Below are 15,412 nucleotides of genomic sequence, written 5' to 3'. Positions count from 1 at the left end.
CCATCTAAGGGTCCTGACCTGGGGCATCTCTCTGCCCTTGGCCTTGGAACATCCCAATTCTGGGAAATGGAAGTTGGAGCCCCTTGGGGTCAGGATGGGGTACCTGGTTAGGAATAAGCAAGTCCAGGGTTGAGTTCTGGCTTCTGCATGGATTTACGGGTAATTTGGGGTAAGTTAACTAAAAACTGAAGTCTCGGGTCCTGTGTCCTCCACACAGAACCCTGATGTGGAAAAATGCTTGAAAGTATAAAGGACCGTGAACGACACGGGGAGGGGACTCCGGAGCTTACGGGTGTGTTCCTGCAGATCCCCCAAGATAAACTAGATGTTTTATACACGTTCGTATGTATGATACTTCGCATCAAATTACGGTCATTATGAAAGAAAGACCCACCCTTAGCTTTCCTGTGGGTGGGAAGCCTGAGATTGAAGACACGGCAGCATCTCCACCCCGAGAAAGAAGGGTTCTCCCCACACACACCCCTGGGGGCACATCCCCCTGCGTGTATACATCCAGAAGCAGCATCACTGAGACTGAATTGCACAGCTCAAAGCAAACCCAGTTAGCTCAGGGCAAACAGACAGGGCCCTGTGTTTGGAGTACTGCTCTGGACCTCTGCGCCCATTTGACACGGTGCCAGGAGCCTTTCAACACACTGTGAATAAATGGACGTCTCCCACGAACGCGTCTCCCAACAACAAGGTCTGCCCAGATGTGATCGGCCTGGAAGAAACAGCTCCAAGCATCCCAGGAAAGGGCGCCCAGCTCGTCACCTGGGCTGAGATCCACTGCCTCTGAGGGGCTCCAGAGCAGCAGGTCACTTGGCAGGTGGTGACAGTAAAAGGATCATGGGGCAGAAGGGTGCCTCCCCGTCCCGGCAGACGGCCACCACCGCGTTGCTCGTGCTGTCCCAGATGCCCCGGGGAGCGTGCCCTGTTCCCCTGCAGCCCCTCCTGGCCCCGCGGGCCCCTCCCTCACCTGCTCCGGCCCACATTCTGGGACCCAACCTCCCAGACCAGGGCCACCCCAGTTTTGGGGCAGGAGGGAGGTTAAAGCACAGGGGAATCTCTAAAACCGGCCCAGCCGTGCCCCGCAGTCCCGACCTTGACCTCCAGGAAGACCTGAGGCTGTGAGACCCTCACCTTGACTCCACGAGGGCCTGGGTAGCCGATGGGGCCCTGGGGGCCAGGCGGACCCTGGAACCAGAGGGGAAAGCGCGTTAGGCCTATCTCAGGTGGAGCGCGCAGGGCTCACTCTGGGCCACCCCCTGCATCCTTCCAGAACAAGCCAGAGAGCTTGCCTGCCCCTAGCACACTGCCCTCTCACTCCGGGCAGAACGGATGGACGTGCCAGGTCGGACCCGCGGGGGTAGGCATGCGGGCACTGCCCAGCCCCACGGGGAAGGCGCGTCCGCAGGGGTGTGTCAGGATGGGTGAGGACAGGGCTGGAAGCCCCTTCTGGACTGGGCGGGGGGGCAGCCCTGCCCATCCCACAGGAGATGCTGGAGGGGCCGAGGGCACAGCCGGTACCCACCTGGCCTCCCTTCTCTCCCGGAGGGCCTTCTTTGCCAGGGTGCCCCTGTCAGGAAAGAGAAGGCTGGCGTTAGTCAGTGGCCTCTGGGAAAGCAGGCCTGGCCATGCTCCAGCTTCTCAAACTGAGGGTCAGAGCCCAGGTCCCTCCCATTTCCTCCCCGCCCCTCCCCACAGCGGCTTGGTCACCCCCAGTCCTTTAGCCCCAACCTCGGCTGCTTCATCTGTGAAATGGGAATAATGCGGGGCCCCGGCAACAGCAGAGGGGAATGTGCTTCAAAACCCACAGGTGGGCTCCAGGCCCCACTGTGCACCAGTGTCCCCTGACTGAGCCAGAGCCCGGCCTGCCCCCAAGTGCAGTGGGAGGGGACAGTGACACAAGGGCGTTTGTTCAAGGCCACCCAGCAAAACCTAATCGGTGGCCAAACAAGGACAGTGAAGTGGGACCAGACCTCCCGGGTCCCAACGCACCCTAGGTCTTCAAAGCCACCCCCCAGGTGACACAGAAGCTGAGCGCAGGGAAGAATATACATCCTACCCCACAGATGCGGAGCTGAGGCCCCGCGGAACTGCTCATGGCTCCTGGGTCACTGCCCCCTCCACCCTGGCGCCCATCAATTCTATTCTCAGGAACTTGACCTTCTCTGACTTTCTGACCCAAGCTGGTGACGAGGTTCAATGCCTCTGAGTCCACGAGCCAAACACAGATGATAAAAACAGAAACAGAAGTATTCATTATCTGGAAATACAGTTCCACCCCCAAGGATTCCAGTAAAGAGAGGCCATGTGGTATGGTGAGAATGCTGGCAGGGCAGGGTAGGGCGGTCTGGTTCTACTCCTGGTAACACCCAACCCGCTGTGTGACCTTAGGTAGGTCACTTGCCCTCTCTGGGCCTCCACTTTCGTGTGTGTAAAATGAGAGGGTGGGTTGGCTGCTCATCCAGCTTGATTGTTCTCAAGTTCTAGGACGCTACTTGTAGAACACAGCAGCACTGCAGAGACCCAGAGCTCGTCAACTCAAGCAAATGATATGTGTGTGTTCTTTTCAATTTGTATTAGTCATGAACTGGATCTGATGCCATAGCGAATAGCCTATCATGGTGGCAACGCGACGGGAAGGATGCAGAAGTTCCTTTGCAGGGTGGGGTACCCCAGGGAGCCCTTGAGGACAGTTAGGCACCGGTCGGACCACGCCAGCTGCCCAGGCCTGGAAGGGACACGCTGCCCGCCATCCCCCTTCCCAAGACGAGGCTCACGGCACCAGCAACCCAGGCTGGCAGGGCTGCACCCAAACGGTGCCCAGGAGAAGATCCTGCCCTGGGAGGGCTGGGAGGGAGGAGGTTCCTGCTCCCTTTGCCATGTGGGCTCTTCATGGGCCTTTTTTACAGGTTCCATCAAACCCAGAATTTTTCTGTGAAGGAGCTGAGGTGATGGACAGCTGTGGTGAAAGCCAGGCCCGAGACACACACGGGGGCAGACCTCACATCTCACTCACGTGGGGAAGAGGGCTGACCCCTTCACGTGGCAATGACCTCACTTACATGGTGGCGGTAAGAACAGACCTGATCACAGCGTTTTGGGAGAGATCAAAGAGAGGGACTGATCGTCACCACGATTGCTGTTTGTTTGTTTGTTTTCGGCCGTACCCGGCGGCCTGCGGGATCTTGGTTTCCTAACCAGGGATTGAACCTGTGCCCCCTGCAGTGGAAGCGTGGAGTCTTAACCACTGGACCGCCAGGGGAGTCCCTGCCATGATTACTGTTGTTTGAATCAAGGCCAAGCTTCTTAAATGCATTCTAAGTTGTAACTTTCTGGGCATGAGAGTAACTTTCTTGGGGGAAGCACAAGGCTCATTTATTTTAAATGTTTGAACAGAAAAAGATGGAGAGGAAATACATCAAAGTCAGAGCAGCCGCTTTCCCGCCGTGAAAGGCCAGGCCGTTTCCACCCTCCTTTCTGGCCTCCTTTGCTGGCCTTGCCCCAGTATTCTATAGCCAGCAAGACTCTGTAATGGAAAAGTAATAAAACTTAAATTATGTGTATTTGGTATTTTTCTGATTAAAAAAGCAATATATGTTCATTGTAGACAAATGGAAAAATAATAAAACTTAAATTATTTGTATTTGATATATTTCTGATGACTAACGTAATATACGTTCATTGTGGACAATTAGGCAAGTGGAAAAGAAAATTAAAACCCTTCATAGCCTCATCACGCACGGCTAATCTATTTTCTCTGCACATTCGCATGCAAAATTGGCATCAGAAGACGTATTTTTCACTTCCTGTTACATCGTGAGCATTTCCTCATGTCACTGATAGTCATTGGAATTCAATTTTTTCCTGGCTCCGTAATATTCCCATGAGCCCACATCCTTTCTGTGTGCTGCCCAGAACAACCTCACGATGTATTCCAGAGCATCGGGTCTGCCCCGAAAGCCCTCACGCTTCTCAAAGGCCCTGAAATCTCTCTTCCTTTCTTTCTTCAGCCCAAGCCACAGCAAAGCAACATAAAGGGGAAAAGGAACGAACCCTCTCTTTCAGCTTGATCAACCATGAGATGCCTCTGTTAAGGAGAGTATTTTCAAATCTCTTCCCGCCTCCCAATTCACCCAAGACAAGGACTCCGCTCCCCTCAGCCTGCAGTGCTGACGTTTTCCCTTTTTATCTTTTGCTTTGAGCATCTTCAGCGTTGACCCAGCACAACCACACTCCCTCGGGTCCTTCACACACTCATATTTTAAAGTGTGATGGTTGTTTGGGGAAGAGAGATGGAGACGCAGCCTCCTGGCTCCCTAACCCTCTTAAAGGTCCCTCTTTCCCCACAGAATCTGAAAGGAAACGGGTGACCCTTTAGGGACCCTAGTGACTGGAGTTTCAATTCAGAGAGAAGGATTCCAGGGTGTGACCAGGAAGGTCAGGGAGGCAGGGGCCGTGTAGGCACCGCCCCCTTCCTGACATGATGCACTGAGGGAAATGCCCCATTGACACCCAATACTGCAGAAGATGAATAGAAAAAATGACTGGAAGGATGTACATTCACCTGCTATCAGGGTTTAGCCCATAGGAATGGAACCAGAGGTAGTTTCCATTTTGTGATTTTATTTATTTTCCTAATTTTCCAGAAGAAAATATCTTATCATTAGAAAATGCAATTAGGTGTCAATGTAAGTGAAAACACATAAAAGACATATTGCAAAATATTCATCTCTTCATATCCAAACTCAGTCCAGGAGACTGAGTCCCCCAGAGCAGTCCCAGCAGGAACGGGATTGTAACCTGCTGGTTCAAAGGCGGGACAATGGGTGACGTGTGATTCACGGGACCAAAGGATTCTCAGCCGTGAAAATGGAAAGACACCGTCGTCCTATGCCAGTCACCCATCACCAATGAACGGCTGACAGACTGAACTTCCTTGCTTCGCTTTTAACGGCGTTATTATTAACACAACAAAATAACCGTGTCCGAAATAAATAATTGCGCTCATCTCATTTTCTGAAATAGCCTCTCTATTCAGCGTCAACTGGATATGCTAAAAATAACCGAAAAACAAAAAACCCACCGGCAACTCACACAAGGGGGGTGGGTGCAGATAAGCTCACGCAGATGGGCCCACAGCCAGCGTTTGTCACTTCCCCGCCCCTCCCCCTCACAGCTTGGCCACAGATGGGTTTGTCCCTCGCTCCCTATTTCTAGGCAGCATCTACTTAGCTCCACAGCTGCGTGTTCACACCCCTCTTCTCCGTGCGTGATGGCTAAAAATACACCCGGCCCTGGCGACACACGCGACTGCTCGGAGCCCAGCCCAGCCCTCCGTAGATTTAAAAGTACGAGGCTGGGCTCTGATCACAAGCGTCAAACCCCAATCAATAACGGACGTTCCTACGCATGCAATCACCACCCTCTGATGGAACCACATTATGGAAAGTGTGTCCAAAACCCAGTAAGTAATTCCTGAGCAGTCAAGCTCGCCAGCGGAGAGGTCTTCGTCGAAGGAGCTGGAAGAGGAGACGGGGGCCACGTGTGCATGGCCGTCTCGAGAGCGAGGGGAGGGGCCGTTTGCCCAGATTCCCAGTGCCCACCCCTGGGTGGACATGGGCAGGTGGGGCGTAAAGGGTGAGGTGGGCAGTGGTACTCACCGGGGGTCCATCAGCGCCGGGCATTCCTGGGAGGCCTGGTTTACCCAGGGGGCCCTGGAACAAACCACAGACTCCATGAGCAGATGCCCCAGGGATCCCCTCAGCTGCCCAGCCTCTCTACAAGCCCCCAAAGTTACTTTTCAACATTTCTGCTCAAAGAGCATTTGTTTAAAAAGGTTGCTCACAGGCACCCGCTCCCACTGGCTACAAAGCTTCCAGCCGCGGGCAGCACCCAAAAGTAGTGGACCCTTTGCTGTTTCCAGAGCCTTCAGTTTTGCTACCGGAAAAAAATCACCCGCCAAGTGAAGTCAGGAGTTCCCCAACAGGGGCGGCCGGGGGCTATGAGGCACTGAGAACCGCCCCTTGGAGGTCACTCTGCCGGTGCCGCCCCAGGTGCTGAGTTCACTGGGCACCTGGGGCTGAGCCACAAGATGTGCAAGGACTCCGGCTCCGGTTCTGTCCCCAGCATGTGGACTCGGGGTGCCGAGGATATATTTAGGGTTGCCAAATTTAGCAAGAAGAAACAAAACAAAACAAACAACAAAACGAGATGCCCAGTTAAATCTGGAATTTCAGACAACACAGTTCAAATTTAACTGAGTGTCCCGTATCTGTTTTTCTTCTCAAATCTAGCAACCTTATACATAGCTAGAGAAAGGAGGGAGGGAGGGAGGGAGGGAAGGAAGGAGGGAAGGGAGGGAGGAAGGAGGGAAGGGAGGGAGGAAGGAAGGAAGGAAGGAAAGAAGGGAGGGGGAGGGGGGAGAGAGGGAGGGAGGGAAGGAAGGACGGAAGGACAAAGGTCCACACCACAAGCTGGTGACCAGTGCTCCTAATGCACCCCACAGGCAAGCACCCCTATGCCCAGCTCAGCCCACCTACCTTTTCTCCTGGAGGTCCAATTGCACCCTGGGGGCCTGGAAGACCCTGGGAGGGGAAAGGGTGAGCAGGAAAGGTCAGGGAACTTTTCGACTGACTCAGAACCCCTCCCTGCCATCTGTCCATCTTCCCCCGACGCGCTCCCTCATCTGGGTGCCGACCCCATCCTGGGTCACCTCCAGGCTGCGGGGCCCTTGGGGCTGCACTCAGCGGCCGCTCACGCCCCGGGCACTGCAGACCTGCACCTCCCGCTGCCCACAAGCCCACCCGGCTCACTCACCTGGGCGCCTGGATTACCCTGCTGTCCCGGGGGGCCGGGCTCTCCCTGGGGACCCTACAGGAAACACAAGTGAGGCGCTGAAGGGGGCTCTGGAGGGCGAGCAGGGGGTGCAATCTGCTGTCGTGCCCAGACGGGAAGGCAGGGGGCCAGATCCAGGCCCCCCCGGGCCGGAAGCACATGCCTGTGTCTGTGCAGGCACGGCAGACGGCTGGCCAGGAGGGGCAAGAGACAGGACCTACCAGAAAATATCCCACCCGGCTGAAAATTCCCAAATCCTCACGCCAGCTAAATTCTCCCGGGCCCTTAAAAGAGACGCATGAGACCCCTCTCTCTCTCAGTGGGCGCTGTCACAGCACCTGGCCACCACCAGCTTGCCATGCACAGCGAGAAAGAGGCTTCCCTCCACACCTGTGCTGACGCGGTCGGGCTCTGGATGGAGCAAAGCACCGACTCCGGGATCTCACAACGTGCTCTCCTGCTGGAGGCCTGCACCTCACGGGGCCGGGGCTCAGAGTCTGCGCCCTCCCCGTCACATCCTCATCTGGTTTTGGTGGCACGGATCCCCCTCCCCTGCCCCGAGCAGTTGGGAGTGAGCCCAGGGGTCACCTCCATGAGACCGGGGCACGGGACCCCCAGACTTACCACATTGCCTTTCGGGCCCGGTTGGCCATCCATTCCCGTCACACCCTGGATGAATGACATTGAAACAAAAGAGACTGAAAATTAACAAGGCTCCCCAGGAAAAGTCCACTCAACACAGCTTGGTCCCCGCCCGCAATGTCAGAGGACGCCACACCCTCTGAGGGAGGGGAAAGGCTTGATCCCGAATAAACCCCGAGCTTGGCTAGGGTTTAGCGGGGCTGCCAGGCCCCAGCATCACGTGGGGCAGCCCTGAGTTCTCGGACAGCTGGGCAGGGGGGCCAGCCCTGGGGAAGCCACCCCCTGGATGAGCCCCGCCAGAACCACGGGCTTCTGTCTCCCTCCAGGAGCTGCCAAGATGCTACTGGAAGTGTTTTCAAGGGCGGGAAATGGGCGTCCCGGTGACAGAGCGAACCCTGCACCTCCACCTGCAAGCCCACACCTGCCGGGGCTGCCCCCCACGGGTGAGCATCAGGGCCCCACGGACACCCAACGCGAACACTGGGCAGCGTGCACAGCCGTCAGTGCGGGCAGCTGCCGGCAGGCCCGAGTGGACCACAAGCTGGGGGCGGGATCTCGAGGGCAGGGATGGGACAGACACGCGAAGGACTTACAGGAGGTCCAGGAGGGCCTGGGGGCCCCTTCGGCCCCAGCAGACCACGAGGCCCCTGCGAGAGGAAAGAGTAAGGAAGGTTCAGACTCGGCCAGGAATCCCAGCCCCCTGCCCCGTCCCCAGCCTCCCTCAGCGACCCCTCTTCCCAGAGCCTCTGCTGCGGAGGTGGGTCTCCCAGGGAGTGTGGCCAACTCAACTCCCCCTTCTCCTCTGCTTCAACTCCTCACCGCACCCCAGCTCTCCACCCGGGCTCTCGGAACCAGAGGCAGGGCTGGCTAGAACTGATAGGGGCTCAGTACCCGCTCCCTGGCCGGGAGGGGCATGTGTGTGGGAACCGCCCCACGCACAGGGGCAGGGGCCACAGAGCGGCCACTACCTGCCAGGGAAGGACCCACATCCGGACGGCTCCCTCCCTCCCTGTCAGCTGGAGAGCTAGAGCCTTTCAAGGCACCGCGATTTCGAGTGCCTTTAATTTTGATAGGACCTTCTCAGATGCACTAGAAGAGAAACGCTTCCCACGTTCATTGCCACTTAAATGTTCCCTTCCTTCTTTTAATACCTAGTCACGTAAATGTTTTTCAGAAGTTGATAACCCAGAAGGCATCGCCTAGACCCGTGTTAAGGGGGGAGCTGTGTTGATGAACGCCCATTGTGGCTAACCAGACACCTAGGGTGTAATTTAGTCCCAAGCGGAGGTGCAAACGCCGACCCCGGGCGAGCTCTCCACGCAGCGCCTGCAATATTTCTCCTCAGTTAACGTCCCCGGATGTGTATGGCCACGTTGACGTGGGTAACAAAAATGAGATGTTTGAAAAGTAACAGTAAGTGAAAAGGAATTAATGTCCTTTTGTCACTGAGGAAATCGCTCTGGTCTTAAACAGAAGTCAGCTTAGGTAAAGAGCTTCTGGAGGCCCGGGTAGGGGCGCCCTCCTGGAGGACTCTTTATTTGGAAAATGTAGCCATCAGAAAGTGTGGCAGGTCAAGCGACTGCCCCTGGACACCTACCCTGATGGACCCTGGACACCCAACATGGTGGACCCTGGGCACCCACCATCATAGACACTGGACACCCACCATCATGGACCCTGGACACCCAACATGGTGGACCCTGGGCACCCACCATCATAGACACTGGACACCCACCATCATGGGTCCTGGACACCCACGATCATGGACCCAGGATACCCACCACGTCTGTACCTGGAGTCCCAACCACGACCCTCGGGGGCCGGGGCTTCCTCCCTGGCAAAGGCTCAGGCTGACTCCTTAACACTGTCCGCCCACCTCACCCGTTCCTTTCCCGGGAGATCCCCAGATTTGTGTGTCTCAAGGCTGAGCCCCTCTCGAATCTATGCTCTGAGTCGATCCCTGATTCTGGCCAGAGCATCAAGGAGGAGACACAGAAGCCCACCCAGTCAGTGGACTTACAGGCTCCCCGGGCAGCCCTCTAGGCCCGACTTCTCCATCGTCACCCTATGGGGGAGAAAAGAGGCAGGATTTTAGGGATAAGCCATAAAACCTGGACACGAGAGAGACAATTTTTCCTTCATCCGTGCAGGATTCTTTGGCCTGGGGCTGCTTCAGCATACGCCAGTTACTAGTCCCTGCGCCAGCAGGCAAAGCGCCGAGTGTCCCCACTCCCAAAGGCTGCCGGTAAAAGGCGGGGTTTGGGGCTCACAGCCCCGGTGAGGGGAAAGCTGGGCAGGAAAAATCAATGGTTACCTGACAGGTAAAGACACGGATGAAAACTAGAATGGCAGAAACTAGGCAGAGATAGATGGCAGACAGGTAGAAAGACAGCAAGATAGAGAGAGATGATGTATAGATAATAGATAAATAGGTAGAGGATCGATAAATAGTAGGTCGGTAGCTTGATGAACAGATAATAGATAGATCACAGGTAGATAGATGATAGAGATAAATAGATATAGATAGATGATAGATAGATGATGGAGATAAACAGATACAGATAGATGATAGATAGACAGGTGAAAGGTAGAGACATGAATGATAGAAACTGGTGTAGGGCAGGATCCTGAGAGAATCATCAGATGCCCTGGGCCAACCCCAAGGGGCCCTAACGTCTTAAACACAGACGGGGAGCAAACCAGGATGAGTCTTTCCTTCTGGCTCTACAAGGAAAGCTGCCTTAGCTTGCCTGGTTCACGACCAGGAGATGCTTGTTCACACCCCGCTTCTCTCCATCAAGGCACTGCCCCCTCCTCCTTCCTTCAGCGCACACATGCACACACCCTGTGCAGGCACGTGCACGCACACACACACCCACATGCACACAGACACACTGCAAATGCACGGACACATACCCACTCACAGTGCACATGCACACACACAGCCCTGCACACGCATGCACACACACACACGCGTGCACGCGCGTGCACCTGCATGCACCTCCTCATTCCAGAAGCACAGACATCTGGGGACCCCTCTCCCCTCTCTCATCTTACAGTGGACCGTGCAGGCTGAGGCCCCAACAGGAGACAGTGCCCTGATGATGCCACAGCCCAGGAGCTGTCAGGACACGCATGCCCCTCTTTCCCAGGTACTGGGGCTTCTAAACCTGTCCCCCAAATACCCCTAACGCCCGAAGAAACTGTCTAAGTGACTGGGGCGCATGGAGGGAGAGGGGCCGCAGGCTTCTCTGCCACAGGAGGGCTGTGCTTCCGTCTAAGGACATCGCTTGGTCTGCAGCCCCACCAAGACGCACCTGACAGAACCAGGACTCAGGGCAGAGCCCACCTGAGTGCCCGACCTAGCCCAGGCCCTGACCTTGGATGGCATCACCACCCCTCGCTCTGTCCACACGCTTCCCTCACCTTGCCCCCACCTCCAGGGCCAAGGAAGGTCATTTTCTGGACTCTCTGCACGTCACTCCTCACCCCAAATCCCAAGCTCTGCCACTCGCTGCCTCTGTCCGCCCCTCACTCAGACACGGAGCTTATCGGCTCCCCCAACATCAAGGTCTGAGATCTGCTTCTACAGGAAGGAAGTCCCGTGTGGCCGTCTGTCCACTCCCATCAACTCCCCTCCCCCCGATGCAGGTGCCGATCACTGCTGCCAGCATCTTGTGCAGTTTTCACCGAGGAGACGGGCAGCAGGTGTGGCCCCCACACAGCAGGATACGTACCCTTTCTCCGTCTTCCCCTGGAGGTCCCGGAGGGCCAGAAGGACCAGGGTCGCCCTGGGAAGCCAAGCAGGGTCAGCGTTAGGCCCGCGGGCAGACACGCACGGCTGTCTCAAGCCCCCCATGTCGTCTTTCTCTGCTTCTGAGACTGAAAGTCTCAGAAGGCACCGCCTCCCAAGACTTTCCCAGAGTCACAGAGGACCCCTTTGGAGACAGGGCCTCCTGGCGTGACGGGCTGCAAAGCTGGCTGGCAGGACTCTCAACCCGGGACTCGGTGTCCTGGAGGAGGGTCGGCTGGACCGGCACCCAGGGACCGGCGGGCACCCCAGGACACCTGGGTCTGAGCTGCACCCTACTGACCTCTCCGTGTGAAGCAGGGGCACACCCCAGCCCCGCACGCCCCCTGAAAGGGCCACCACTCTGCACTGTGAAGGTCAGCGCTGGTCCACCTGACACCCCTGCAGCTTCAGGCCTTGCACACCATCGGTGCTCAGTACGTGCTCCTCTGTCAGTCCCACGGACTGGCCCTTCCCCCCGGTCTCCCCATGAGTGTCGGAGAACGTGGGCGAAGAAGCTCTGGCTAAGGCACACGAGCCACTTCTCAGGGCGGCAGACGTGACGGGTGACCCTTATGACAGAATCAACAGCGTGCGTGCGTGTGTGTGTGTGTGTGTGTGTGTGTGCATGTGTGTTCACGTGCACACGTGCGTGTGCCTGCATGCCCAGGACATGCCAAAACATGAAAGAGGCATCATCTACATCAAAGAAAACAGGTTAAGGGCTGCAAAGAGCATCTCATGGGGACACGTGGGACCGGGCAAGGTAACAGGCGGGCCCCCGGCTGCAGCGTGCGCCCCGACCCCCCTCCACGGGGCGGCCACGTGGGACCAGCCCACCTCCTGGAGCCGCCCCTTAACGGTGAGAAGGGTCCTCGGGTCCCAAAAGGGCAGCCCCTGGGCTTCCTGAAGGTGTGGAGGGCCCCTTAACAGAGTGGGTTTCCCACGGGAGCTCCACATTCCCTGCCTCACCCACTCGAGGGGGCCACTGGCTCTTCCGCCATCAGCTGCGGCTGCGAAATCGGCTCTCCTTGGGCTGACCTTCCATCCCCAAGGATGTCATGCCCGCGTCTAAGTCCACTGCCCCAGCCTCATGAGGCTCACCAACGACCACTTTGGAATCGAGTGCCCAACCCCCCAGGAAGCCTAAGGCTGCCCAGAAGAGCCTCCCGACAGCACCTCCCCCAGCAGCTCCCAGAGAGGAAACACTCACCCGGTGGCCCTTCTCTCCCGGCAGCCCAGCCAGGCCATCGAAGCCGCGGTCACCCTGCGAGGAGGACAGAGGGCAGCTCAGCCCGTGCCACACGGCCGCTCCACCTGCCTCGGGCCACGGTCTATGCAGCACCTGTGCACCCGGGGCCCCAGGACCCCGCGGAGGGGCCCCTGGCTGCCGCCCCATCACACATTCCACAGCCTTGGGTCCATCATCCCAATGCTTTTCCCCAAAACACCAACAAAGGCTGCAAACAGAGAGATGACCTCTGTCCCAGAGCCACAGACAGCGGCCCAGAGGGTCCTGAGACCTCAGCGTTTGGGGTGATGGCTGCGAAGTCGGGGTGTGTGTGTGTGTGTGCACACGCGCACCTGCTGTCTGCCTGTGCCTCTTATCTCGACACCCTCGGGGCTCAGAGTGCCGCCCGCACACAGCAGGTGCGCCTACCCATCTGGCGGATGGCCCAGCTCCGCCCACCCTCGGGCACCCCAGCTCCCCGGCCAGCCCTCCTTCTGCCACCCAGGTGGCCTCCTGGAGTCCAGCTCCCCGCCTCATGGGTGTTGCAAGCCATGTGGGATTGAAGTCAGGAGAAGACTAGTTCAGGCTTGAATACTTTTGTTGGTGAAAGAAGGCCGTAAGCTACTGGGACAGATTCAGGAACCTTCTCCTCCTCCGTCACCGCACGTCCCTGAAAACCAGGGCCGCTCGTTCGCTCGGCGCTCACAGGAGCACCCGAGGGCCAATCCACGCCAGTTACCGGGGGAGCAGGTGCAGTGCCCCGTGGGGGGTTTGGGGACCCCTGAGAACAGCTGCTGTCCCCACTGCGGGCTCCTCGCTGGAGAAAGTCAGCACTTCCTCCAGCACCTTGTACGGGCTTTAGACGAACGCTTCCAGGGCCGAGAAGGAAGGGTCGACCAGGAACAGCGGGAGTTTCATCCCAGATTCGGGGACAGAGGGATGGGCACACCGAACCTCCGAACCCGGGAGGGGTGGGGCTTCCCCGGGCTCCCGCAGCTGCCCCCGGGGCACACGCACACGCCTCAACTCCACGGTCACCCACGCGCGGTCTGCTCACTCCCTGCAGCCGGGAGGGGTGGGGCTTCCCTGGGCTCCCGCGGCTGCCCCCGGGGCACACGCACACGCCTCAGCTCCACGGTCACCCACGCGCAGTCTACTGCAGACACCCCAAATCTCGGCAAGAGGACGTCCTGCCCCGTGGACTTGTGAGAGACCCATGAAATTCTCCCCACCAGCCCCTGTCTTCGTGCCAACGTGCCAGAGGAGCTGACCCAAACTGAACCTTCCAACCCCCGAGGTCCTACCCCCGGATGAGAGCAAATGTCCGAGTCATCACGTGTCATCACAACCACATCCGTCACATAGCACGTGCTGACGCCGTGGTGACGCTGACCGAGGAACGGGCACCAGGAGGCGGCGGGCGGCACCTACCTTGGGGCCAGTCTGTCCAGGCATGCCTCTTGCTCCGTCGCTGCCAGCTCGGCCCTGGAACGGAGCGGGGCAAACTGTCAGTACGCAGGAGTGGCCGGCTTACCGAGACCTCTGGGCGGAGGCTCCCCGTGACACCAAGCGGAGGTTTCCACAGCCCCGGGGGGCCGGCTGGCCCAGGGGACCCCGTCCGGAGTCCCGGCTGCCGTACGCAGGTTCTGGCCTTCCCGAGCCTCGCCATCCTGAACCTTGGAGCGGGGCTAACGTGCTTGCCCCCGTGTTGGTGAGGACGTGGTATGCACGAGACGGTGTGACGGGGGGCGACCCAGGGGCCGTGTGGGTCCGTGGGACCCGCTTCACAACCCAGGAGAGAGCCCGCCCCTGACATCGGCACATGTCCTGTCCACCAGCTGACATCAAGGGAAAGCCCAGAGAGCCACAGGGCGAGAGAAAGCACCTGGTTAGTGCGATGGAGGGGGAGGAAAGTGAGGCCCAGAGGGGTGGGCTGGCTCTCGAAGGCCATGCAGCCGCCCCCAGGCAGGGTCTGGACGGTGAGCTCGACCCTCCGTACCCGGGGGCCACTCCCATGGCCATTCCTTCCAGCCGGGGCAGCAGGCCCACGGTGCCCACCTGGGGCTGGAGGACAGGGCCCCGACCTACCAGGTCCCCGATAAAGGCCGCAGTCCCCCAGGAGAGCCTGCCAGGCGTGAGGCCACCTAGATGGGGGCGGGGACCACGGCAGACGTCCACTCGCCGATAAGGAACGTCAGGCAGCTGAGCGTACATCCCTGGCCTCGATCAACACCACGTCCTCTCCAGGCCACACGTGCCTGACCCATGAGGCCTCGCCAGGGCCACCGGGGCTGCGCTGACGGGCAGAAAGGCCTCACGGCACGACCAGGACGGGGGGGGCAGCACGAAAGCGGCGAGGGTCTGGGGGGACCACCAGGAGGCGGCCTGCGCACCCCAGGTGAAAGGTTACAAGGAACCGCCAGGGATGAAAAGTCATCTCGGAACGTGCACCCGAGCAACGCAGCTCCAGGCGGAACGCGGACATGACCCCGTGAACAGAGGGCCTGACCGGGAGCCTCTCCTCAAATTTCCAAACGCTTTCAGAAATCAAGAGAAATCTGTCAGAAGAGCTGACAGGATTTCACTGCAGGACATTGCGGGCAAACGGCCGGACGCTTCTCTCACGCTGACGGGCTCCGCACTGCACAAAGAACTAAAGGGACAGCCCGCCGTGCGGCCTTGAGCCCCTCCCGCCGTCCCCTCCTCTCCAGCCTCATTCTTCCAGCACATGCGTAACCACGGCCCTGATGCCGGTGGTCTCTGCCACGAGTCACCCTACAGACCATCGCTGGCATCCTCCCCTCTTCAGTTTTCACCTCTCCCTGACCGAGAAACCGTTTCCACTGAAACTTGACAATAAGTGTTTACAGAGATACAAAAGACCCTCAAAGAAATAAAATGCCTTT

The 15,412-nt window shown here is 58.2% G+C and overlaps 1 protein-coding gene across 5 annotated transcripts in view; it reads right to left on the bottom strand.

Moving 5' to 3' along the window:
- Positions 1-15,412, bottom strand: part of COL5A1 (collagen type V alpha 1 chain) — a 154,390-nt gene that overhangs the window by 54,485 nt on the left and 84,493 nt on the right. For all 5 annotated transcript variants that reach the window (XR_009564231.1, XR_009564230.1, XM_030838405.2 and 2 more), the window contains exons 17-27: positions 13,938-13,991; positions 12,489-12,542; positions 11,223-11,276; positions 9,506-9,550; positions 8,079-8,132; positions 7,468-7,512; positions 6,826-6,879; positions 6,549-6,593; positions 5,670-5,723; positions 1,535-1,579; positions 1,144-1,197 (exon numbers count right to left, since the gene is read on the bottom strand). Coding sequence is in view for 3 of the 5 variants with exons in the window: in XM_030838405.2 (XP_030694265.1) it covers positions 1,144-1,197; positions 1,535-1,579; positions 5,670-5,723; positions 6,549-6,593; positions 6,826-6,879; positions 7,468-7,512; positions 8,079-8,132; positions 9,506-9,550; positions 11,223-11,276; positions 12,489-12,542; positions 13,938-13,991 (558 nt within the window). In the remaining 2 variants the exon portion in view is untranslated. The remainder of the gene's footprint in view (positions 1-1,143; positions 1,198-1,534; positions 1,580-5,669; positions 5,724-6,548; positions 6,594-6,825; positions 6,880-7,467; positions 7,513-8,078; positions 8,133-9,505; positions 9,551-11,222; positions 11,277-12,488; positions 12,543-13,937; positions 13,992-15,412) is intronic.

The sequence above is a fragment of the Globicephala melas genome, chromosome 6 (assembly GCF_963455315.2).
Source record: "Globicephala melas chromosome 6, mGloMel1.2, whole genome shotgun sequence".
Classification (NCBI taxonomy): domain Eukaryota; kingdom Metazoa; phylum Chordata; class Mammalia; order Artiodactyla; family Delphinidae; genus Globicephala; species Globicephala melas.
This window is presented reverse-complemented; position numbering and strand designations above follow the sequence as displayed.